The following is a 23,098-nucleotide window of genomic DNA, read 5'->3' on the forward strand; positions in this document are numbered from 1 at the left end:
TACATTACACTGTCACAATGACCGACTACTCGGCATGGAAGGTGGTTGATCTGAAAGCAGAGTTGAAACGGCGCGGTATTCCCCAGACAGGTCTCAGGGTCAAACAGAATTTCATCGATAAACTTGTTGAGGAAGATGAGAAGCGACAGGATAGTGGCGCGGATGACGACTCGGCACCCGCCCAAGCTATGCCAGACGATGCTCAACCTGTCACCTCTGAGCAAACCACAAACGAACCTGCTGCCGACGGGCGTCAGCCCGAAGAATCCAAGTCGCCAGTGAGAGCACCCGAGCCCGTACAACCGCGCGAACAAGAAACACAAGAACAAGCGCAGGAGCCAGAGGATCAGAAAGACGAAGCAGAGACCGAGCACGCCCAGCCGGAATCTGTGGTGGAGGAACAGAAGGCCGGCGAAGACACGGAAAAAAAGTTGGAGGAGATGCCACAACAGATACAGCAAGAGAACCTTGACCAGGAAGCACAAGATGCTCAGACCAAGCCTGCTAATGGGGTGACTGCTGAGACCGAGCACCCTGCGAAACCAGTTGAGCAGGCTCCCGAACCCGCAGAAGAGGTGCAGCCCACACCCACAGAGCAAGTTACCGAGAAACTCACTGCTGATGAGAGTGCTGTGACTCTTCCCTCTTCCGTACCAACCGAGGGGTCAACCCCCGTACCGGTTGACGAGGCTATTGAAGATAGTCGGAAGCGCAAGCGTCGCAGTCAAAGTCCCATCCCAACAGCGGAGGCAGTGGCAAGTAAGAAGGCCAAGGCGCAAGAGGAATCACCCAAGGTCATACTCCCTGAGGATAACGATGCGATGGAGGTAGAAGAAACCACGCAAAAGGACCCGGCTCCCGAAGAGCCCTCGACCAAACAACCTCTTGATCAACATGCCGACGAAGGAGAAACTGTGCAACATAAAGATACTCGCCGCGCATCGCTGACAGATGATATGCGTGCCAAAGGAGGCGCTCACATCAAGCAGGACGCGCGTTTCAAAGGTCTTTTCGCACCTACGGAGAGGGAGCAGGTTCGCCCTCCATCCCCACCAGCTGATACTACAATGGGGGATGTAGAAGTTGAGCCAGCGGTTCATGTTGCAACACCAGCCTTGTACATTGATGGTCTGATGCGTCCACTCCAGCCTGCTGCCCTTCGAAACCACTTAGTTAGCATCGCAACTGCCCCTGGCTCTTCACCAGACCCTGATGTGGTCGTTGACTTCTATTTGGACCCCATCAAAACACATTCTTTCGTTGGCTTCTCCAGCATATCTGCCGCTTCGAGGGCCCGATCTGCCTTGCATGGCAATGTATGGCCGAATGAGCGCAACAGGAAAGCCTTGTTTGTCGATTTCATCCCTGAGACCAAACTGGAGCAATGGATCGCAAAGGAGGAAGAATCGCGCGGGCGCGGTGGTCCTCCTGCTCGGTTTGAGGTCAAATATGAACAGACTGACAACGGCATCGAGGCTGTCTTGCAGGAAGTTGATCCAAAGAACGCCACCTCTCGTCAAGCTCCAACACAGGCCTCCGGGGACTTCTCTCGTCCTCCTCCTTCAGGGCCCCGAGCGAGCATGGCCAACGTGGATCGTCGTCCTAGTGGCCCTCCACCTCCAGAGCCTCAGTCTAGACCAGGACAAGGATTCAAGCCGCTAGATGATCTATTCGAATCTACCAAGACTAAACCAAAACTGTATTATCTTCCCGTTCCGCGAGAGGTAGCGGACCGACGTCTAGATCGATTTGACGACCTCTTGCGGAAGGGTTCATTTCCGCGCCGTGGGGGAGACGAGACCAGACGGATCACCTTCGAAGACGAGGATTTATTTGTCGATCAAGGGCCTGAATACGGGGCTCGCAGCGCCCGAGGGCCCCGCGGACGCGGACGCGGTCGCGGAGGTGGCATGAGACAGTCATGGAGGGGTGACCGGCGAGGGCATGATTAGTCTCTTGATCATCTAGCGAGCGCGAATATCTCGAAACTTTGTACCATCTATCTACATATCAACACCTGGAGTGCCAATCATGCGGGTCGAGGTTGTCCGGTCCCCGTTGCAAGGGATGAGAGCCGGATAGCACATGTATAGTAGCAATGAACTGATGATGTAGTGAAATCTGATATCTGGCACATGGGGAAAATTGCACTTCTTCCAATCTCTCTTGTTCTCATATCTATCTATTTAACCTACAGGAAAACAGAGCGCTTGCTATGCATCCATAATTGTCAGTATAACTGACTAATCCAGTATATCTTTCGCCCTGTAAGGCTTGACCAAAAAGCTTGGCTGACAGTTCGTTTGGGTTCCTGAATTCTGAGGCATTCGGCACCAATTTTTATTCTGGTGCCTGAGGCGCATTATTTGGGTATAATTAGCACAGCTCGTGGCTGTACTTACTATCTCGCATCTATCTACTCCGTACTCACTGTGTCTTCTAGACGTCTGTTGTCGTAACGAACGGGAAATGAGAATCATGAGTGACTACTGACATGGATCCATGAAATCAAATGATCCCAAGGTTTTCTTTTTTTATACGACTCTCCTCCTGCCTACATTCCGTTTCATCCCTACCGAGGATTATTGACACTCCACTTCCACATTCTCCGAGGAGCATACTACAGAGTACAGAGTACAGATAGCCTCTGTCGCATAATTCCATCCTTCAGAGAACCTGAATCGCCAGGCGTCGCCATCGTCTTCGACTCCGTACCTTGGCTCCTTGACATTTCTCCGGTTCTCTGGTGCCAGGGGTTGTTGATCGGCTGTGCCGGGACTAAGCCAACTTGGCGGATGAGATAGAGAGATCCATATCTACTCTGTAATTCCAGAACAACTACTTTTCGATTCGGAGATTTGATCTCTCCCATTCCTTTATCTGTTATCGTCTCTCGTTTTTGGTTCCGAAGTCAGTCGCTACAGTCAAGTCCCTCTCTTTTCTCTCACTGTCGCAAGCATGGGTTGGCCGGTCTGTAATTCCACAGCAGAGGATCAAACGAGTATGGCTTCCCTTCCTCATCCCCCCCTTGGACTGGGTTTTTCGATGGGAATTGCTGGCTAACCGAGGATTAATGAGGACAGTCGCTGAAGTTGACTTATGGGATGGCGGTCTCACGTTCCATGAGCTTTGCCTTATCGTTGGAGGCGCTTTTGCGATTCTTGCCGCTACAATTTCCATCTATCTAATTATGTGCCATGCGACGCACTATAGCAAACCGATAGAACAGCGGCAGTATGATACCCCTCACCAACCTTCTTCCCTTTCTTGTTTCGCATGCTAGTTTGATTTGAGCTGACAGGTGTCCTTCACGGCTTTCAGTATTATTCGAATTCTATGGATGATCCCCATCTACTCGTTAGTCGCATGGCTGAGCACCTACTTCTACAAGAGCGCCATTTACTACGAGCTGATCGGCAACTCCTACGAAGCCTTCACCATCTCGGCTTTCTTTGCCTTGCTCTGTCATTACATCGCGCCGGATTTACATAGCCAAAAGGAATACTTTCGAGGAATCACGCCGAAGCAATGGCTTTGGCCTGTACCCTGGTTTCAGAAATGCTGCGGCGGGGAGAAGGGGATCTGGAGGATACCGCGAAGCGGATTGACATGGTTCAATGTAAGCTGTTTTGCTACGAACGATGTGACGGGAGAACCTGTGCTGATTGGTCTACTGTTAGGTGGTCTGGGTTGGTGTTTTCCAGTACTGTCTCCTGCGCGTGCTCTCGACTATCATTGCGGTGGTTACTCAACACTTTGATGTGTATTGCGAGGAGAGCTTGAGCCCTGCTTTCTCGCATGTCTGGGTACGTCGTACGCATACGTTTGATAATCCGAACCGAGGACTGACGGCTACTAGGTCCTGGCTATAGAGTGTGTTGCTGTGTCGATCGCGATGTACTGCCTTATCCAATTCTATTACCAGGTCAAGGAGGATATCAGCCAGTATTCGCCTTTCCTGAAGATTGCCTCTATCAAGCTGGTGATTTTCCTCTCGTTTTGGCAAACTGTGAGTTGGGTCTCGGGTTGATGTTTCTGTCAGTCATGGTGCTAATCTTGTTTCAGACCTTGATCAGTTTCCTATTTTCTTCCGGAGCAATTAAACCAACCGAGAAAATACAGGAACCGGATCTCAAAGTCGGACTTCCAAATCTTCTTATCTCAGTTGAAATGGCCATCTTTGCTGTGTTGCATCTGTGGGCATTCTCATGGAAGCCGTATTACCTCAAAGACTCACAACCTGACGAAGTCACCGATTTCTACGGCAACGGCAAAGGCCTGTATCACGGCGGCCGCTGGGGTATGAAAGCCCTCGTGGACTCCTTTAACCCGCTTGATCTTCTTAAGGCCGTGGGCCGTAGTGTGCGGTGGCTCTTTGTAGGCCGGAAGAAGCGAATGATGGATCCCAGCTACCAGAGTCAGAGCGAGGCGATTGGTCTTGAGAACGCCGGTACTGGCGCAAATGCGAATATGACAGCCTACCAAGGCGCAGGCGCCACGTTGGCTGGTGGCAGAACAAGACCCTATGGTACCTCGCCCGATGACGAGGACCAGGTGCTCCTCTCCCATGCACAGCCGAACCCTACCTCGCGATTGACAGGCGATCTGGGCATCGCCCCTCCACCTTATCAATATGACCACGATGCTCGCTTGTACTCGCATCACGATGATTTGAGTGACGCATCCTTGCTGGACCCTGCCGCTTCTCATTCCCCACAAGCATATTCTCCCTACGAGGATCCGCACCGCAATCCGTACATGGCTTCGGGTTTGATAGATGACCCCTATCACCACCAGATCAACGTCTCTTCAACAGGACAGGGAGCCGCAGTACATAACCAATACCCACAAGAATCCCTACGAGAACAACCACCCATCCCCATGCCAGACCCATACCAATCTCCGCCTTCGCATCACAACGCCGAGCATAGCCGACGATAAGAGGTCGACTGATATTCATATCGCTGATTCTGATATCTCTCTTCCTTCCCACAATCATGTCACGAATGAGCTGACTTCTTATCACGGCATCAGTCTGCTTTTTTTTTTTTTTTTTTTTTTTTTTTTTTTTTTGGTTTTTCCATCTTTGTTTTGTTGATATACCCTCCCGTCACGTTCATCTATTCTACCATTCCATTTCATGCCTTTTTTGATATTCTAAGTTTTTCTTCTTCTTTTCCCGAGCCTTTTGTATAGAAGTGCGGCCAGCAACTCCTACCCCTTTTACCACGCATCATGTCAACTATGCCGGACGAGTCCTAGCACTGATTAGCCCTCTGGCAAAGTTATTGGACGATATTTCTGCCAATGTACATAAAATTGAACATCGATGAAATGTGAGCATCCATGAGATCAATGCCAAAATATAAGTGCGACGAAAGCGATATCCCTCAGGTCATTCCCACCCAGCCTAGCTTGATAGGCAAGTTCGTATGAATGTTAATTAGCCCCAAGTTCCTACCTGATTTCTGCCTACACGCCAGCATCAATTTCTACATCATACCATCATGTCACTATAAGCCAAATATAATCTGTAAGGTACTGGGTATTTTTATTATGGGTTGGAGCCGCTGGGGTGTCATATGCATTATCACTTTCATACTGGGGCATGAGGTGGTAGTATTACTTTAGATCGTACCAACATATGGCAGAACTACCCGCGAAGAGTCAGAATTGACAGGTTTCTGTTTACCGTTACAAATGTAGACTTAACGAGGAGATTTCAGGTTGAGGATCGAAGTGTCTCAGGTCAATCTTTCTAACCATCTTCTTCCTCATATCATAAGTTCGCTTCATAAGAACAACGCCGGACACCGCTGAGCCCTCAGGCCAAAAGGAATCATCACGAAGGAGGTAAAGGTCATCAGATGCGTCAGTTCGCCATTATCCATGCGTCAAGGCTTCTCGAGAGAGGAATTCCTCCTCCAGCCTGCTCTGCAAGGCTAATTGAGTCTTTCGTGAAGAATTGTTCTGCCTCACTTGATTCATGATGGCGGTCTTGCGGCCGAGCTCTCGCATGCCCTTGATGCACTCGCTAAGCTCTCCGAGTAGAGAGACGAGACGGACATCGTTGTTCTGGGCGAGACTCTCTGCGAAGAAGCCGTTTTGCTCATGTGGTGTGAGAAGAGACAGGTGGGAAAGAAGGGCATTGATGTTGCGGAGGATGGGGTGAGACAGATATGTTTTTGTGGTTTCCCCGCTTTGGTCTTCAGATGCGGGGGATATGCTGGAGAGGTAGGATTTGATCAGGAAAATGCGAGACTCCAGTGTTCGGACTGCGTTAAGACGGGTATTGAGACTGGCAATCACTGCGAAAACCCACGTGAGCTATTTTCAAGCCGTCTCGTGTAGAATGCACTTACACTCTTCTTCTTCTTGGGATAAGACAACATTCTCCGGTGACGGCTCAGCCTCACTCCTCTTGCCGGCCTTTCCACCCTTTTGCGAAACACCAGCAGAGTTGGAATCTGGCGATTCGATAGCAGCGGCCGTTCTTGCAGTCCTCGCCACGGTGTCCATACCGATCATCTCAGCTTCCCCGGTTTCGACAGAATACGGCAAAGGGCGGAATCGGATGGTTAGTGACTGCTCCTCGCCGTCCACTTGCATTGCCTTGCCGGTTTCCGCGGCATTTTCCCCTTCGTATACGCTCTCATATATAGTCAGGGGAAGCTTCACACCATTCCTCGACGCCTCCTGTACCTGCGACGGATGGAAGGCAAGGAAAACAGCAGATTCGTTGTAGTTCTGAAGAATCTGGCGGTGGATTGAGAGGTAGGAAGGGTCCGGGCCGGACGGCGGGGCGGTCGACCACCATCCTACGAGATCAAGAGCAGGAGATTTATGTACATCCTTAACTATAGGTTCAAGTATGCAGTCAGTGAAGAGTACCAAGGTTGTCCAAGTATGCCTCGCTCTTACATTGCTTGACTCGCTCAACGAACCACTCATCCGGCAGCTGTAGCTCTCCATTAGGGCCCTCGGCCACAACGCATTCAAATGCATGCTCTAAAGTAATCACGCGCCCATTTTGCTGTCCCAGAAGAGCCCCAATTATCGGCCCTTGCTGTAAACGCGCAGCATGACGGGTGATGTGATCGGAGATGGTGAGGAGGACCAACGGGTGGAGCTGGATATGGAGGCCCGAGTCGGACGATTTCTGAGAAACCAGAGATTCGCTATGGTCGGCCATCCTGGGGCGGAGATCTGTAGAAATGGACAAACCAAATATATCCGGAAGGTCTCTGATGTATATCAGGTTGCTGAATGATGATGAACTTCCCCGGTCGATAGAGGCGGAGCTATTATCAGTGTTTGTCGTGTTTGCACCGGTTGCTATAAGATTCCCCGCGGTCATCCACATCATTTCTCCATCATTATCTTTACGTCGCTCTCCAAGTACTTGGAAGCTCAAGGTGTTTTATTGATTCAAGCAAAATGGCCGTCCCATCATCATACGAGGAGGTGAAGGCTCATCTTCAGCAAATTCTGGATGATCCTTCCACTCCTTTGGATATAACCCTTCTCGACAGACTGAAGCTGGAGCTTACAGAGAACACTGATCGCAGGGTGCCTGGGACACTTCTTACACAGATCTCACAACTTCTCCCGGTTCTTCAGGAAGATCCGGCCCCTATTACGACTCTAGGAATCAAAGCTACATCGTTTTTCTCTTTCACAGACATTCGTTCTATCGAGCCTCCGATTGACTTCATTGCGGGCTTCAAAGCGCCATCACCACCGGTTAACCTTTTGGCTCTATCTCTGCTGAGCAAAGCGGGACGGAACTTCAGTGATGCTGCTATAGTCGCTAGTGACTCGGAGCTTGTGGGGTCCTTGGTTGAACTTTGGCTATCCACCACTTCCACAGCTGTCGCTCAAGCTTCTCTTGATGTTTTGTGGGCCCTACTAGAGATCGATCTTGCAAGTCCATTGGACAATGACACACATACTCGTGGAGCTGGACAGACTTTCAGTGGAAAAGGGCTTGTTTGGAGGCGCGTGTTCAAAGACAAGGATGTTTATGGACGCATATTCTCCTTGTGCAGTCTTGCGGACCGTGAACCAGGCGGTCTTCCAAAACGTGAGAGGACGGTGGCCCAAGGTAGACTGATGGGGTTTCTCGTGATGGCAGGAAACTTACGATGGGATGTGATTTCGAGCTCACAGCTCCCTGAAATCGAAGCTAAGTACAGTAGTCGCAGCATTCTGGATTATGCAGCCTGCCATATGGTCGACAAGAGGGACGTTCTGATGCACATGACTTTGTTGAATTTTCTACGAGACCTTCTAGAGATCAGGGCTCCTGGACTTCGGGCCAGAGCATCCGTTTACTCCACATCGGCTTTTTCATCTCCAGCTCTTGACTTTTTGATCACTCACGATCTGCATTCAAGTGTACTGGAGTATTACTTGGACGAAACCAAACTGGATCCGCTAGATTTACGGTACCTTTACGGACCTATCATGGCTTACGTCGCACAGTATGCGGAGCTATATCCCAACCACTTGCTACAAAACCCAAGCAGTTTGCTTGACAAGATCATGTCGCGGGTCTCCGCATCCCTCGCCATTTCGTCTGCACAGTGGGCTCATGGTCCAACCCCCAGTGGCCAACTTAATGTCCTTGCCTCTCTACCCCGAGTGTTGCTTGTAGAAGCCAGCAAGCATGGGGTCAATCCCGTTCTGAGTATTCCGACGAGTCCTCCGTGTAAAGAGGCACTGGATGCACTGGCTAAGGTCTTTCATGGGCCCATGAAATCCGACGATTTTGTTGATTTGGTGGAGTTGAATACCTCTGGCCAAACACCAACGAATCGGTCCAAAGAAGCTGCCGCGGCTCGGATACTCTACTTCATGTATCTGAATGACCACGCCAACTTTTGGACAGATATCGTAACTGCAGCCGACCTTTTGACAATGAAGGATGTATCTTTAGCAGCCATATCCTTCATGAAAGCCATAATTACGGCAAATTGGCACGTCCTATCTGGCGAAGCCACCTCACCTATTCCTGATACTTCTCGCTATCAACTTCCTCTCGAAGAGGCCTTGGGGACCCTGTCTCCTGCTGCGCAGGGCGTACTTCCCTCGTCTGGTGTCTGGGCGGCTCTTACACCCCCTGCCTTGACCGCATTACTGCCGTATCTGTTCAAGCCACCACGCTCCTATGCCGAGTTCGTTGGGGGTGGCGCTGGGGACACTCAAAATGTCGTCTGGAAAGTTGCTACTGCGAAGTACGAGGTTCTGGTCGCGATGTACAATCAGTTGAAGGATACGGGCGACAAAGTCAATGGGTTCGAGGACATCGTTCGTACACTAAGGCAACGGGTCAGTGAAGGACCTTGGGGACCTGCTATGCAGACTATGCCTCGTGTGGAAACTGTAGGGTTATAAATTCAGATCACTATTGCTAGGTTTGAACCATTTGGGAGATTACGATGTAATGAATGATAAATTTGGACACTTGTCGCTACGAAATGGAACCATTCTTTACCACTATAATCCGAGTTAGAGCACTCAGACAGAGATAGGGTTAGAAGTTAGTGCCCTGATAACAATTCTGCCAAAGGCGGTGGAGTGGAACTTCGCCGGGACTTTTTTTCTTGACGGCTGTCATTTCCTTGTGCATCGCAACCGAGGCACTGTTCTTTCGGAGCTACATCTGCAGAATGGCAATTTGAGGACCCCGATATTTCTCTTCAAATATTAGGTTCGAGAACAGTCCCGTGAAACGGCCAACATGTCTCGATTTGGAGCCAAGAAAGGCAGAAAGCTACCCGGCGCAGAATTCAGCTGGGAGACGGAGCCTGGCGGGGAAGCCGACACAGCGCCTACACCTCTTTTTCCTGTATGTGTTGGAGGAATTCCCATATCTTCGCGAATCGCCTTCTGAAAATCGAATATCCAAAAAACAAAAATATGTTGTGGACCATCAACTCATCATCTCGTCTAGAAATACGCCGTGCCGCGCGCCAGACCGTTGAACCCCCGCGAACAGAGACAGGTCGATCTCTACCGTGCACTACGCGAACGCTTCCACGATGGACCTTACTACTCCGTCCTGCAGTCGACATCTATAGCGGCGAGGAAGGACGACCCGTCGCGCGCGCACTTTGACCCGTTTCACGGAATGCCTACGTACTCCGGCAAATACCAGAAGCAGAAGCGGGACCGTCCCGAGTTGAAGGGTCGCCCGTATGGTGAGTTTTTTCTTTGGGGGGGTGTTTGATTATGAGTGATGAAAGGGTATGGAGAACCGGGCTAAAGTTGTGGTACTGCAGTTATGAAATTCTTTCCCCGTCACCTGTGGAAGACAATCCAGCCGAATTTCAATCCCACCGTGGCTATGGATGGCTATGTGCCGGTTGGCCCGCGTTCGGCCATCAAGCGCGGATTCGAAGATGATGAGGAAGAAGAGGATGTTGAGGATACCAAGCGGCAGAAGGGTGAAGAGGAGGACGAAGGGGCGGAGAATGAGGATATCTTGGATGGGGATGAGGAGCAGGAAGAAGAGATCGTCGATGACGATTTTGAAGACGATGAGGATGAAATGGGCGGCGACTATAACGCGGAGCAGTACTTTGATGCTGGAGATGACGAGTACGGAGATGATGGGTTCGCGGATGGCGGTGGTGGAGGAGGCGATGAAGACACCTACTAAGGTGCGACGATTGAGATACCCCCCAATCTTGTATATTTTCTATCTTTAAGCGGTGCATGTCTATCGCATCGGCGGCGTTCAAAATATTCAGTTCTTGGTCTGGCTATATCTGCTGCGCATCTCCAGGTAAAGTCTCATAAGCTTTAACTATTATATCCATCATACAGAAGAACATAACATATACATAAATATGTATGTTTTCACTTCTAGAGGAAGTGTTTCGCTGTTGATATAAGTCTCTATCTCACATGAAATTATTGGCCTCAGGCGCAGACTGGCCTGAAGAAGATGATGTCATCTCCACCCGAGCGGGCCTGAGGCCTCCAAATGTCAATGATAGAGGGGCAACTCAGCTATCCCGATAATTATTTGCCCCGCCAAGAACACCATTGATACTCCCAGGATGAGCGAGGGTCAAACGCAGGCATCTCAGACACGGAGTGCCCTTGTCATCTATGGCTCCGAAACAGGGAATTCGCAGGAAGTGGCCGAGGAGCTTGGTGCGGTAACCGAGCGTCTGCATTTCGTGACTCATGTCGCCGAGATGAACGCCGTCACAGCCGTGAGATTGTCTAGACTGGGTTGTTGTGAGGGTGTGCGCTGACAGCGAAATGGTTTCACCTACAGGAGTCGCTCAGGTCCTACACGTTTACGATCTTTGTGATATCGACCACCGGGCAGGGTGACCTTCCGGCGAATGCGCGGACGTTCTGGAGGACGTTGCTCCTGAAGCGGCTTCCGCCGACGTTCTTGAGCGGGGTTAATTATGTTTCGTTTGGGCTCGGGGATAGTTCATATCCCAAGTAAGTGGCATGACCATGGCATGGATTGTTTGCTATGGCAGTGCTAATTGCAATCAACAGGTTCAATTGGGCTGCGCGCAAGTTGCACAAGCGCCTACTCCAACTCGGAGCTAATGAGATATATCCCCGCGGCGAGGCTGATCAGCAACATCCTGAGGGGTTTGTGTATTTTCCGACATCTATAGAGTGGCATTTGATTAACTCGATGTTAGGCTCGAAGGCACGTTTATTCCATGGTTAACAGGATTCCGCAAGCACTTGCTGGATCGATACCCCCTCCCTGCAGGGCTGCATCCGATACCGGACGATGTTCAATTGCCGCCAAAATGGATTCTACAATTGCGAGATGAAGATACAACAGATGCAGAGCCTACTAGTGGCCCGATAGCGACGGGACAGGTCGCGTCTGAAGAGTTCCCGGAGCTGACTCGGCTGGATCACGATGTCAGACCGATCCCGGATACCCTTACGGCGATCCTTGTAGAGAACCGGCGGGTCACGCCCCAAACTCATTGGCAAGATGTCCGACATATCTCGATGACTGTTCCCAATTCAGTAGCCTATGCGCCTGGGGACATGATCTGCATTACGCCCAAGAACTTCGATGATGATGTGCAGGCACTGATCGATATGATGGGCTGGGGTGAAGTGGCGGATAAGCTGGTGTCCTTGATTCCTGGAAAGAGCCTCCAGGATGTAGTGGAGAAGCCTGCTCCTCCTATACCTAACCTCGGAGAATACCCCAGAGCAACACTACGAGCGATCTTGACAGACTATCTCGATATCAGAGCTATCCCCCGACGCTCGTTCTTCTCCAGTATCGCACACTACACCAGCGATGAGATGCATAAGGAACGGCTCCTCGAGTTCACGAATCCCGAGTACTTGGATGAATTCTGGGATTATACCACGCGACCGAGACGCAGCATTCTCGAGGTCCTGCACGAATTCCACTCGGTCAAGATCCCATGGCAGCATGCGACATCGGTCTTCCCCATCCTCCGCGGGAGGCAGTTCAGCATTGCCAGCGGGGGCGAGTTGAAACAGACCGCTGACGGGGGAGCAAAGTTCGAGCTGCTGATCGCGATTGTGAGATATCAAACTGTGATCAGACGCATTCGGGAGGGTGTCTGCACAAAGTATCTGTCGGTACTCCGGCCAGGCAGTACGCTCAGAGTCCAGTTGCAGCGTGGGGGTCTCAACTCCTCCGCTAACCAGCTGGCCGGTCCGACCGTCCTCATCGGACCTGGCACAGGCGTCGCACCCTTGCGATCAATGCTCTGGGAGAAAGCGGCGCTTGTCAAGGCATATCGAGAGGAGCACCCAGATGGCAAACCCCCGATCGGGCCTACGATTCTTCTTTTCGGCGGTCGCAATCGAGCGGCCGATTTTTTCTTCGAAGAGGAGTGGCAGGAGCTGAGTAAACTGGTCGATTTGCAGGTCTTCACCGCGTTCTCGCGAGACCAGCGACAGAAGATCTATGTGCAGGATATCATACGACAGAATTTTGGGCTGTTCTTCCGACTGCTGCATGAGATGACGGGGTCTGTGTATATCTGCGGCTCATCAGGCAGAATGCCGCAGGCCGTGCGGGAGGCGCTGATCGAGGCATTTGAGCATGGAGGGCAAGAGGGAGCACAGCAGGTAGATCGACAGAGAGCCGAGGAGTATTTAATCGGGATGGAGAAGAGCGGGCGGTATAAACAGGAGACTTGGTAGTTGTGACTTTTTGGGGGGGGGAGGGGGGGGGATGAATGTCTGTCACATGCTGTTCTATCCAACTGTATATACGATTCCCCATAGAACAGACAATCGAGTGGATATCGTGGAGCAGACGCTTAGACAAACCGAAGACCCCAGAATCTCAATCTAGTATCTCATAGTTACCCGTCACTAATCCACATTGTCAAAAGCATTCTGGCTTGTTCGTCCAGTGTCCAATATCCATGTCCGTAACCTCGGTTGGAGACGGGAGACGATGATGCGGTTGCCAGTACATTCTCGGGCCGCATCGGCCATCAGGAAACCTGCGATCGCTTTCTCTCTCTCTCTCTCCGCCAAAAGTCACCTGCTTTCCAAGGTCCGTCGGAGTTCGCACCTTTGACTCTACTTACTTACTCTACAAGTCACCAGGTCAATTCGCCCTCTTCATTGATTTTACTTTTCGTTTTCTTTTTTTTTTTGCTCCTTTATCAGCATATATCATGAGCGGATTGCGAATTTTGGTCCCCGTCAAGCGGGTGATTGACTATGCGGTGAGTTTTTTGTCTGTTCTGCGGTTGCTCCGTTGTCGGTGGGAGGGATGGAGGAGTCAGAGCTGCGGCTGCAGCTTCAGTTTCAGCTCTAGCTGCTTTACTACTACTATTATGGGGGCTGTTATGCTTGAGGGTTTGCATAGGTTTCATTTCTAATTGTGGCCCATGGAAATAGATCAAACCCCGCATCAACAAGACGCAGACGGGCGTCGAAACCGCCGGCGTCAAACACTCGCTCAACCCGTTCGACGAGCTCTCGATCGAAGAAGCGGTGCGCCTCCGCGAACGCAAAGGCCCACTGAAGGTCGAGAACATCCTCGCGCTCTCCGCTGGCGGAGCCAAGTGCGCCGACACGCTGCGGACGGCGATGGCGATGGGGGCGGACCGCGCGTTCCACGTCGAAGTGGCGGACAGCAACGACGGGGGCTTGGAGCCGCTGACGGTCGCGAAGATGCTGCAGGCGGTGGTGAAGCAGGAGAACATCAACCTGGTGCTGCTGGGCAAGCAGGCGATTGATGGCGACCAGGGCCAGACGGGCCAGATGCTGGCGGGTCTGCTGGGGTGGCCGCAGGCGACGCAGGCGAGTAAGGTGGAGATCAAGGATGAGCAGGGGACGGTGGAGGTCACGCATGAGGTGGATGGCGGTGTTGAAACGCTGCGGGCGAAGCTGCCCCTGGTGATCACGACGGATCTGCGACTGAATGAGCCGCGGTATGCCAGTCTGCCGAACATCATGAAGGCGAAGAAGAAGCCGCTGGAGAAGAAGAAGCTGGCGGATTTTGGCGTGGAGGATCAGCGGCGATTGAAGACGATCAAGGTTACTGGTGAGTTTGCTCCTATTGTTCTTTCCACCCCCCTCCCTTCCAAAAAAGAAAGAGAAAAGAAAAAAGAAAAGCAAAAATTGGGTTCATTGGTATCTAACGTGGAAGTAGAACCTCCTGCGCGCCAGGGTGGTGGAAAGGTCGAGGATGTGGATGGTCTGATTGGCAAGCTCAAGGAGCTTGGTGCTCTGTGAGTTTGTCAAGGGTCAGATTCCCTTCGAAATGCTTTTATGTATGCTATCTATCTACCTGTTTCCTCTTATGATTAGAATTTTCTTGCGCGTGCGGCCCGCTATCTAGATCTACCATGTGAACGCACCCTTGATGATCTGGAGTTTCATTTTCTTTCTTCCAACCTTGACAATTTAGCCAAGCCATGGAGACTGGAGTCGAGCAAGGACATGAAACCCGAAATCCTCACTCCACCGATTCTGGCCGAACATGTCGCCACGCTATAGATCTCAATGACAGATCTCATGTGGAATTCGCATGAATTTGAAATCCTGGGATCTCCCGTCCCATTGCTACCCAAGTCTACGGTAGTTGGTCGTAGCGGCGCGATAGCCTTAAGCATAACCCCGGTTGCGGGGACGATGCAGTTCTTGTGGTAGGAAGACCATCTATCTAAAATCTACACATCTCTCTCAAATCTCAATAGAGGAAGTAGATCCTCACTACTCCCTCTCCCCGATCCCGCGAGATTGATCATATTTTTTTTGGGGGGGGGGGTGGTTGCTCCCGGGAAAGTATCCAAGTGATGCATCACAGACAGGAGATCTGGACTCTGGGCTCATCTAGTCAGTCTCGTGAGGCGAGTTCTCGAGTCCGATGATTGTTTGTGAGGAATCGGATGTGGGATGTCGATCGTGATTTCTTGGTTTTTCTCTTCTTTTTTTTTTGTTTTGTCTGAAGAGATGGCCAGATGCTTAGTAGGTTAAAGTAAAGTATTATCTAGTATCTAGGTGGTCATTCATTCCAACTATAGTACTGTATGTACTACTATACTATGTTGAAGTTGGATCTGCTGATCGCCGACGCATCCATCGAAGCTAATGTGTGTCATCTATCACATTTCGATGCGGGACTGGGATCATGGAAGGACTACAGACTCCAGTACGGAAGAGGTTTTTTTGGTAGTTTGCACTAAACTACAGTGGCTACAGAGTATGTAGATTGTGTAGACTCGACTGTACTCTGGATTCAGGACAGATTCGGAGGATTAGCCTGTGCAGATGTCGTACCTTTGTAGGGCCGAGACTGAAGGCAACTACCTACATAGTAGTATCTAGTTGTGTACGGAAGTCAAAAATCCTGACAGCTCTGGCTCTGCAGCGGACATATACATCGATCCATACATATGTAGTTAGTGGTAAGGGGACTATTGAAGATACCTTACTACAGTATGCTTTGGGGGGAAGACCAGACCTGTCATATAACCCAAGGGATAATTATTATTTTGGCTTTATTTTGATAATGATTAGTAAATTATTTTGTGTGGTTAAGTATAGATACATACTATTTTCATCTGAAGGGGGGGGTTCGTGATTCAGACTGACCGGGATTGGGATCAGGATGGCTGGGGACTGAAGGAGGTGGGAATTGGAGCTGTCATATGTATGCAGATTCCAGGGATGAGTCCAGGTATTGTCTCGAGAGATGGTTGATATAGACGGTACCTAGTGTAGAATGATATTGTACTGAAGCCTTATCGCTGGCAAGAGCCCACTTTGATGACACTGTGGTGAAGATGATGATGATGACGATGATGACATACATCCCTTCGTCCCTCTCTCTCTCTGCCTCTTCCTCTCTCTTCGCTTCTCTTCTCATTCATCCTCTTCTATCAAAATTACTTCCTTAGTTAGACTACTTCTCATCTCATCTCATCTCATCTCATCTCTGGTCCAGCCTTGGCACCACTAGAGCCCTTCCCAAACAATTCGATTCATTGCAACAATAGTTATGCTTTCCGATCCAGCCGTGCTGGTTCCGTTGACTATAGATACCTGAGAAAGAAAAGAAGAAAAAAAAAAAAAAAAAAAAGAAAATGACTGGATGGAGGAAATATTATTGATATAATACCACTGATGACTGCTTCTTTTATATCCTATACTAACTACATGCTCTTTTTTTTTGCCCTTTTTCCTTTTTCCCTTCCCAGTCTCTTCACTTTTGAACTTCACTCTCCCTTGACTCCTACCTCTGCATACCTTGCCGTACCTTATTATAAACCACCGACTTCATCCCCATCCCCATCGTCCGTCCTTCCCCCGTCCCTTAATTCCTGATTATTTATTGATCCTCCGTCTTCTTCTCTGACTGGCTCCTGCTGTGCTCAACCTGGTAAGTTTGCCCAAAAAGTTGGCCTTGATTTCATAATTCCTGGGTTCACTCCGTCCCATGGTTCCTCTGAGTACTTCCACTCTTCCTCTCTCTTCCTACCGTTTACAGCATAAGCACTCCAAACGCAAAGTCGCCACTCATCTGCCGTCCACGCGGATATCACGGAGTTCACCTGGTGGCTAACAATCTGTCTGGCGCTTCATATATATAGATATATATGCAGCTGCAGTTCAATCCCATAAATCACTTCTCCTAGACTATACATACTTATATATCCGCTTCGTTTGCAACCCCGGCTTCAACCTTGGTTAGTGGCATTCCTCGGCTGCGGCAAACAGAAGACCCAACACTATACCCCGTTTCCTCTCTCTGTCACACATTCCTGTGTCGCAAAAGGGAAGACCCGCTGGGCGCATGTTGACCGTTCCCGTCACGGTTTGACGTTTCGGGTCAAAGCTCCTCAGGTATAGAGAAGCGCGCTGTCCTCTCCGCTCTTTCTCCCGCCCCGAGGACTTGGTCCTATCTGCGGGGACGGCGGATTCAACTCAATTTCACCAGAACACTCTCTAACCCGCCGTCACGATGGCCCCGACAATCTGGGAAAGGGCCAAGGTCGGCGGCAAGAAAGGCTTCGATAAGGCATGGAACACAGTCGATAAGCTCGGCGCTCCCGTCAACCGTCTGTCGAATCGGGTCGGAGCCGAGGCCTTTTGGCCCATGACTCTAGACAAAGAAAGCGACAAGGCCGCTCGGATCCTTCGCAGCTTCTGCAAAGACGGGTTCTATGCCAATACCACAGAAGACGCTGATCGCATCAGCACGGATAGCAATGGCAAGATTGATCGCCCCAAGGGCAAGCAGCGAGTGCTCAAGAAGATTCCCGCCGCAGTCATCCAGCGCGCAGTGGGCCTCGCCATCTTCACGACCATGCGGACGGGACTCTGGGTAAGTGGCTCGGGAGGCAGCGGTGTGCTCCTGGCCCGGATCCCCGAGACAGGCGAATGGAGTCCCCCATCCGGGATCATGTTGCATACCGCGGGGATTGGGTTTTTGGCCGGCGTTGATATCTATGACTGCGTGGTGGTCATCAACACACACCAAGCGCTGGAGGCTTTCAAGAAGGTGCGGTGTACATTGGGAGGAGAAGTCAGCGCAGCGGCTGGTCCATTTGGACTGGGAGGAGTGCTCGAGTCGGAGGTTCACAAGCGACAGGCGCCTATTTGGACGTATATGAAGAGTCGGGGTCTGTACGCGGGTGTCCAAGTCGATGGCACGGTTATCATCGAACGCACGGACGAGAACGAGCGATTCTACGGCGAACGTATTTCGGTCAATGATATTCTGGCCGGCAAAGCGAGACATCCCCCGAGCGCCATCCGGACGCTCATCCAGACCATCAAATCCGCTCAAGGCGACACTGACGTCGACGAGGACGTGATCCCTTCACCAGGAGCCACACCGGGTGACGTCGAACTCCAACCTGCCTCCACCTTTGGGGTTCCAGACCCCGAGGATCCTGATCCGTTTGGCGTCAAGGCCCTAGAAGCTGAGGGATTGTTCATCCGCGAAGCTGGCACTCGAACGCGTCCGACGCAAGCTGTTTTCGAATTTAAGCCCAGTCCTAGCAGTCCCATCTACTCCACTTTCCGGCGCAGTATGGACAGTTCGCCTCGCAGCAGCTGGCGCGCTAGCGTCCAGAGCCACATCAGTGTGGACCGGGGGACGCAGACTGACGGTGCACCCTTCACGGCGGCCACCTCGGTCAGTCGGGCCTCATCACGAAGCAATCGAAGTGTTGCGGGTCGCACCGAAGCCAATCCGTGGGACGGGTGGGAAACCGTGATACCCGAGCGACCCACCGATCTGACCAGAGATCGAGACTATGACAGTGACCAGGATTCATTGGATGACGATTTCGAGGTGCACGAGATCAGCAGTGTCACGGTCTCCAAGCGCGAGAGCACCACTCCCTCGTCTCCTGTCTCGATCGAAGATACCACCGTCCCTCCTGAAGTGAAACGCCATTCACCCACCTTCACCCGTGCCCGCCTCGTTACCATTCCCAAGCGTCTCCCCCCAACCCTCCCCCCTCGGAACCCATCCCGACAGCCCGTCTCCCAATCGACACCAACCTCCCCTACGTCTCCTACTTCCTCCTCGCCGGATGGCCGGCGGTCCGTGGTGTCCAACCCTGGACAGTCGACCAACGCCTTCTCTGAACTTCCTTTCCGCCCTCTCGACGACTCGACGACGAGCCTCCCCTTGAACGAGATTTCATTGTCACCGACGCAGGCGCCCACGGAGAAGGACGAGTTCCACTCCGTGTCCAGTGCTCAGGTCTCGGACAATGAGCTGGACGACAAGGAGGTGCCTAGCCTTGAGCAATTGAAAATGAAAACCTCAGCCGAGAGTGAGGGCACTTCCACTGAGAAGGCGGAGAGTGAAGAAACCACACTTGAGGGGGGCAAGAGCCCGGTTGAGAGTGAAAAGTCTCCAGTCGAAAGCGAGAAGGCGGAGGTCAAGTCAATTGAAGCCAAGTCAGAGACTGCCGGCGACGAGTCGACTTCCACCCTGGAAGTAAACGGCTTGGACTTGGAAAAGACCAAGTCTCTCTCCGAGAGCGATAGCCACAAAACCGCCGCGGAACTCGCGCATGCCACATAGGCTGTTTATATAATCTCCTTACCCAATCTCGTTGTATATATGTTTTCTTCATCGCATTGACGGGGCCTTGCTGTATGTTTTGACGGATTCCACCATTGTCACATGTGAGGGTATTGCATGGAACTTGTGGATGTCTTTTGATTATGAACTGCTTGCGTTTATTCTCTGATTATCATTAGCGTCTGTCTGCTGGAACAATTGGCAAGGATACCTGGCGTTTGGTCGGAGAGTATTCTAGAGTTGCAGGATTGAATGTTTCTCTAATTTTCTCCATTATTAGTTAGATGGCATGACATCTGGGCATTGAAGCTACATCGTTGTCAGTCTTTCAGTCTCTTGAGACACATGAAATTTGTCAATGACCTCAATTTCTCTTCTCTCGTTTCACCACTTAAGACCAATCCAAGTTGATGAGCTTAGAGAAGACAGCTGAGCTGAAAACCCAGTCATCAGTCATGTCAGGCAAGCCCCAACACCTCTTTGCACCCAACAAAACAAAGGCACCTCCCACACCCAGAGCAACTTGAATGCAAGCCCACTGATGCCTTGAGCCCTCCCATCATTCCCAAGCTTCAGACCCTGTTCTTCAGAATCCACTCCAGGGCCAACTAGTAGACTAGTACTGTGTGGTTTAGTGCCATCGTCAGTCAATTGTGTGGGGAGGAAACCAAAAAGTGGACCCAGACCCCCTTTTCTGCCTGAAATCCGCGGCCGTCTCACACTCATCAGCAGGCAGCAGCGCGCATCTATGCCTGGGTTCTCAGGCCACGATGTGATGCAGACCCCCAGGAGAGGCGTTGATAAATAGCGAGCAGAACCAGCCGGTTCCAGCTCGGAACTTCTGTTTTGTTGTGTGTCTTGAACATTTGAATATACCAATTCCTTTTGGACTTTTCTTAAATTTGAGACGGTGTTCGGTGGTGTCTTTCTTCCTTCCAGTCTCCTATTATTCTCCTTGGCTGATTGTTTGTTTACTTCTACTACCTTACTATCTACTCCGTACGGAGTATCTACATCTATCTCATCCATCCACACACACATCTCTTGTCTACCATCCCTTACCCTACTCCCATCATCTCCAGGGAAGAGAGAAAAAAAAAAGAGAAAGAAAATGCCCCCCCGCTCCTTCAAAAAGCTCTCCATCGCCGTAAGCGGCACCTTCCCGGGCTACAAACAGGGTACGTTCCGCACCCCCCCCCCCCCCGACTTCTCTCTCTCTCTCTACCTCCGAACATCCATACGGGAACTACGAGTCCGCTAACGACTCCCGCACCTGTGCGCAGCGGACCTGAAATCCATCATCGAGGCACACGGGGCGAGTTTCGCGGCCAGCGTGGGCGATGGGTGCACGCATCTCGTGAGCACGAGGAAGGAGGTCGAAAAAGGGAGTGTGAAGTGTGAGTTTTGTGATTTTTCTTTTCTGCCTTTCTCTCTCTTTTTTTTCGCATTATTTGCTTGGGGTGGTGTAAGTGACGGGGGTGTTTTCTGTGGTTGCGGTTATTGACGGAGAGTAGATAAGCAGGCGTGCGCGGTGAAAGGGTGTGACGTTGTTTCGCTGGACTGGTTGCTTGAGTCGGATAAGGCGCGGAAGCCGCTGGCGGCGAAGGCGTATCTGCTTGCGCCGGGGGGTGGGGATGCGGAAACCAAGGCTCCGAAGGAGCAGAAGAAGAAGCGGAAGATTGATGCCGTTGATGCTGACGGGGATGTGAAGGTGGAGGCCGAGGCAAATGCGAATGGAGATGCGAATGGAGATGCGAATGGGCACGCGGATAAGGCCGTCAAAGCAGATGCAGATGCAGATGACGCAGTGCCGAGCAAGAAGCAGAAGGCCGAGACCAAGGCGCTGAAGGTGCCCGTGGACGAGGGCTGCATGCTGCCGGGTATGTTTGAGGCTCCAGGCGTCTGGGGGCGGGCATATGTAGATGCTGACTGACTTGTCTAGCGGAGGTGTACATCGATGACGGGTTGATCTGGGACGCGACGCTGAACCAGACCAACTCCGCCAATAACAACAACAAGTTCTACCGCATCCAGCTGCTGCTGGAGACCTCTAGTAGCTACCGCACATGGACGCGCTGGGGCCGCGTCGGCGAGTTTGGGTCCACGGCCCTGCTGGGCGATGGCACGCTGGAGAGGGCCAAGGCCGAGTTCGAGAAGAAGTTCAAGGATAAGTCCGGGCTGAAGTGGGCGGATAGGCTGGATCCCCCTAAGGCGAAAAAGTACACCTTCATCGAGCGCAACTATGAGGAGTCGGACGATGAGGAGGATGCGGACGATGCAGAGAAAATGGACGTGGACGGGGCGGCGGAGGACAAGAAACCCGTGGAGAGCAAGCTGCCGCAGGCCGTGCAGAAGCTCCTGACCTTCATCTTCAATCAGCAGCACTTCCTGTCCACCATGGCGTCCATGTCGTACGATGCGAAGAAGCTGCCCCTGGGCAAGTTGAGCAAGCGCACTCTCACAACGGGTTTCCAGGTTCTGAAGGACCTGTCCGAGCTCGTGGCGGACCCCACGCTGGCGAGCTCGCGCTACAGCACCGATTTTCAGACTGCGGCGCAGGATCTGAGCAACCGCTACTTCACGATCATCCCGCACGACTTTGGGCGCAATCGTCCTCCCGTTCTGAACGGCGATGATCAGATCAAACGCGAGGTCGAGCTGCTCGAGGCACTGACGGACATGGGAGTCGCCAATGAGATCATGAAGGTTTCGCGAGACGCCGAGATGATCAACCAGCTGGACCGTCAGTACCAGGGCCTGGGAATGCAGGAGATGACACCACGTATGTTCTTTGTAGCCAACCGATCCGTGAAAGATGCTAAATGGGATAGTGGCCCGCGCCTCGACCGAATACCGCGAGCTGGAGGCGTACCTGAACAACTCCCGCGGCTCAACGCACCATCTCCGCTACAATGTAAGTCACCTCCATGCGTTCCATGACCGAAGTCAGACTAACCAAAACCAGGTCGCCAACATCTTTCGCATCGAGCGTCAAGGCGAAAACGACCGATTCAATGCCTCCTCCTATGCCAAGATAGAAGGCAGCGACCGCCGTCTCCTCTGGCACGGCTCGCGCAGCACCAACTTCGGTGGTATCCTCAGCCAGGGCCTGCGCATCGCACCCCCCGAAGCACCCGTGCAGGGCTACATGTTCGGCAAGGGCGTCTACTTCGCCGACATGTCAAGCAAGTCCGCCAACTACTGCATGCCGTACAACAGCGCAAACATGGGCCTGCTCCTTCTCTGCGACGTCGAGGTCGGCAACCCCATGTTCGAGCAGACGCACAGCAACTACAACGCCGGCACCGACGCCAAGGCTGCTGGCAAGATCGCGACGCTGGGTCGTGGTCACACGATCCCGGGCGCCTGGAAGGACGCTGCTTGTGTCAATCCTGCGCTGGCGGGTGTGCAGATGCCGGATGTCGCGCAGCCGGCAACGAGTGCAAACGCCCCCAGTCTGATGTACAACGAGTATATCGTCTATGATGTGGCGCAGATCCGGCAGCGGTATCTGTTCCATGTCCATATGAACTGAGCGTGAGCTCGGGA

General features: G+C 51.8%; 9 protein-coding genes across 9 annotated transcripts, besides 7 other annotated features; 8 read left to right on the forward strand and 1 right to left on the reverse strand.

The window, feature by feature from the left end:
* Window positions 1-17: 17 nt before the first annotated feature.
* ACLA_010490 (SAP domain protein) lies at window positions 18-1,952 on the forward strand (the record flags this gene model as incomplete). The annotated part of the gene is made up of 1 exon (XM_001274048.1): window positions 18-1,952. One exon carries the CDS (start codon window positions 18-20, stop codon window positions 1,950-1,952), a length of 1,935 nt encoding a protein of 644 aa, XP_001274049.1.
* A 1,121-nt stretch (window positions 1,953-3,073) lies between these two features.
* Window positions 3,074-4,941, forward strand: ACLA_010500 (OSTA/TMEM184 family protein; the record flags this gene model as incomplete). The annotated part of the gene is made up of 5 exons (XM_001274049.1): window positions 3,074-3,234; window positions 3,322-3,619; window positions 3,681-3,806; window positions 3,860-4,009; window positions 4,066-4,941. The coding sequence occupies 5 exons, from the start codon at window positions 3,074-3,076 to the stop codon at window positions 4,939-4,941; spliced, it is 1,611 nt and encodes a 536-aa protein (XP_001274050.1).
* A 98-nt stretch (window positions 4,942-5,039) lies between these two features.
* Window positions 5,040-5,072: a microsatellite.
* Window positions 5,040-5,073: a microsatellite.
* Window positions 5,074-5,883: 810 nt separating this feature from the next.
* ACLA_010510 (COP9 signalosome complex subunit 6) lies at window positions 5,884-7,192 on the reverse strand (the record flags this gene model as incomplete). Its single annotated transcript, XM_001274050.1, has 3 exons — window positions 5,884-6,308; window positions 6,363-6,857; window positions 6,922-7,192. 3 exons carry the CDS (start codon window positions 7,190-7,192, stop codon window positions 5,884-5,886), a joined length of 1,191 nt encoding a protein of 396 aa, XP_001274051.1.
* Window positions 7,193-7,437: 245 nt separating this feature from the next.
* Window positions 7,438-9,396, forward strand: ACLA_010520 (uncharacterized protein; the record flags this gene model as incomplete). Its single annotated transcript, XM_001274051.1, has 1 exon — window positions 7,438-9,396. The coding sequence occupies one exon, from the start codon at window positions 7,438-7,440 to the stop codon at window positions 9,394-9,396; it is 1,959 nt and encodes a 652-aa protein (XP_001274052.1).
* Window positions 9,397-9,742: 346 nt separating this feature from the next.
* ACLA_010530 (DNA-directed RNA polymerase III subunit C31) lies at window positions 9,743-10,663 on the forward strand (the record flags this gene model as incomplete). Its single annotated transcript, XM_001274052.1, has 3 exons — window positions 9,743-9,850; window positions 9,956-10,202; window positions 10,284-10,663. The coding sequence occupies 3 exons, from the start codon at window positions 9,743-9,745 to the stop codon at window positions 10,661-10,663; spliced, it is 735 nt and encodes a 244-aa protein (XP_001274053.1).
* A 403-nt stretch (window positions 10,664-11,066) lies between these two features.
* Window positions 11,067-13,185, forward strand: tah18 (NAPDH-dependent diflavin reductase; the record flags this gene model as incomplete). The annotated part of the gene is made up of 4 exons (XM_001274053.1): window positions 11,067-11,225; window positions 11,291-11,466; window positions 11,527-11,625; window positions 11,679-13,185. The coding sequence occupies 4 exons, from the start codon at window positions 11,067-11,069 to the stop codon at window positions 13,183-13,185; spliced, it is 1,941 nt and encodes a 646-aa protein (XP_001274054.1).
* A 485-nt stretch (window positions 13,186-13,670) lies between these two features.
* On the forward strand, window positions 13,671-14,736 carry ACLA_010550 (electron transfer flavoprotein subunit beta/FixA family protein; the record flags this gene model as incomplete). The annotated part of the gene is made up of 3 exons (XM_001274054.1): window positions 13,671-13,721; window positions 13,897-14,545; window positions 14,654-14,736. The coding sequence occupies 3 exons, from the start codon at window positions 13,671-13,673 to the stop codon at window positions 14,734-14,736; spliced, it is 783 nt and encodes a 260-aa protein (XP_001274055.1).
* A 1,545-nt stretch (window positions 14,737-16,281) lies between these two features.
* Window positions 16,282-16,311: a microsatellite.
* Window positions 16,312-16,413: 102 nt separating this feature from the next.
* Window positions 16,414-16,441: a microsatellite.
* Window positions 16,414-16,442: a microsatellite.
* A 111-nt stretch (window positions 16,443-16,553) lies between these two features.
* Window positions 16,554-16,590: a microsatellite.
* An 877-nt stretch (window positions 16,591-17,467) lies between these two features.
* ACLA_010560 (lipid-binding SYLF domain-containing protein) lies at window positions 17,468-19,549 on the forward strand (the record flags this gene model as incomplete). Its single annotated transcript, XM_001274055.1, has 1 exon — window positions 17,468-19,549. The coding sequence occupies one exon, from the start codon at window positions 17,468-17,470 to the stop codon at window positions 19,547-19,549; it is 2,082 nt and encodes a 693-aa protein (XP_001274056.1).
* A 1,111-nt stretch (window positions 19,550-20,660) lies between these two features.
* ACLA_010570 (putative poly(ADP)-ribose polymerase PARP) lies at window positions 20,661-23,084 on the forward strand (the record flags this gene model as incomplete). Its single annotated transcript, XM_001274056.1, has 6 exons — window positions 20,661-20,727; window positions 20,833-20,946; window positions 21,064-21,429; window positions 21,492-22,331; window positions 22,381-22,463; window positions 22,515-23,084. The coding sequence occupies 6 exons, from the start codon at window positions 20,661-20,663 to the stop codon at window positions 23,082-23,084; spliced, it is 2,040 nt and encodes a 679-aa protein (XP_001274057.1).
* Window positions 21,277-21,309: a microsatellite.
* Window positions 23,085-23,098: the final 14 nt, after the last annotated feature.

Source organism: Aspergillus clavatus, genomic scaffold (assembly GCF_000002715.2).
Source record: "Aspergillus clavatus NRRL 1 1099423829795 genomic scaffold, whole genome shotgun sequence".
NCBI classification, from domain to species: Eukaryota; Fungi; Ascomycota; class Eurotiomycetes; order Eurotiales; family Aspergillaceae; genus Aspergillus; species Aspergillus clavatus.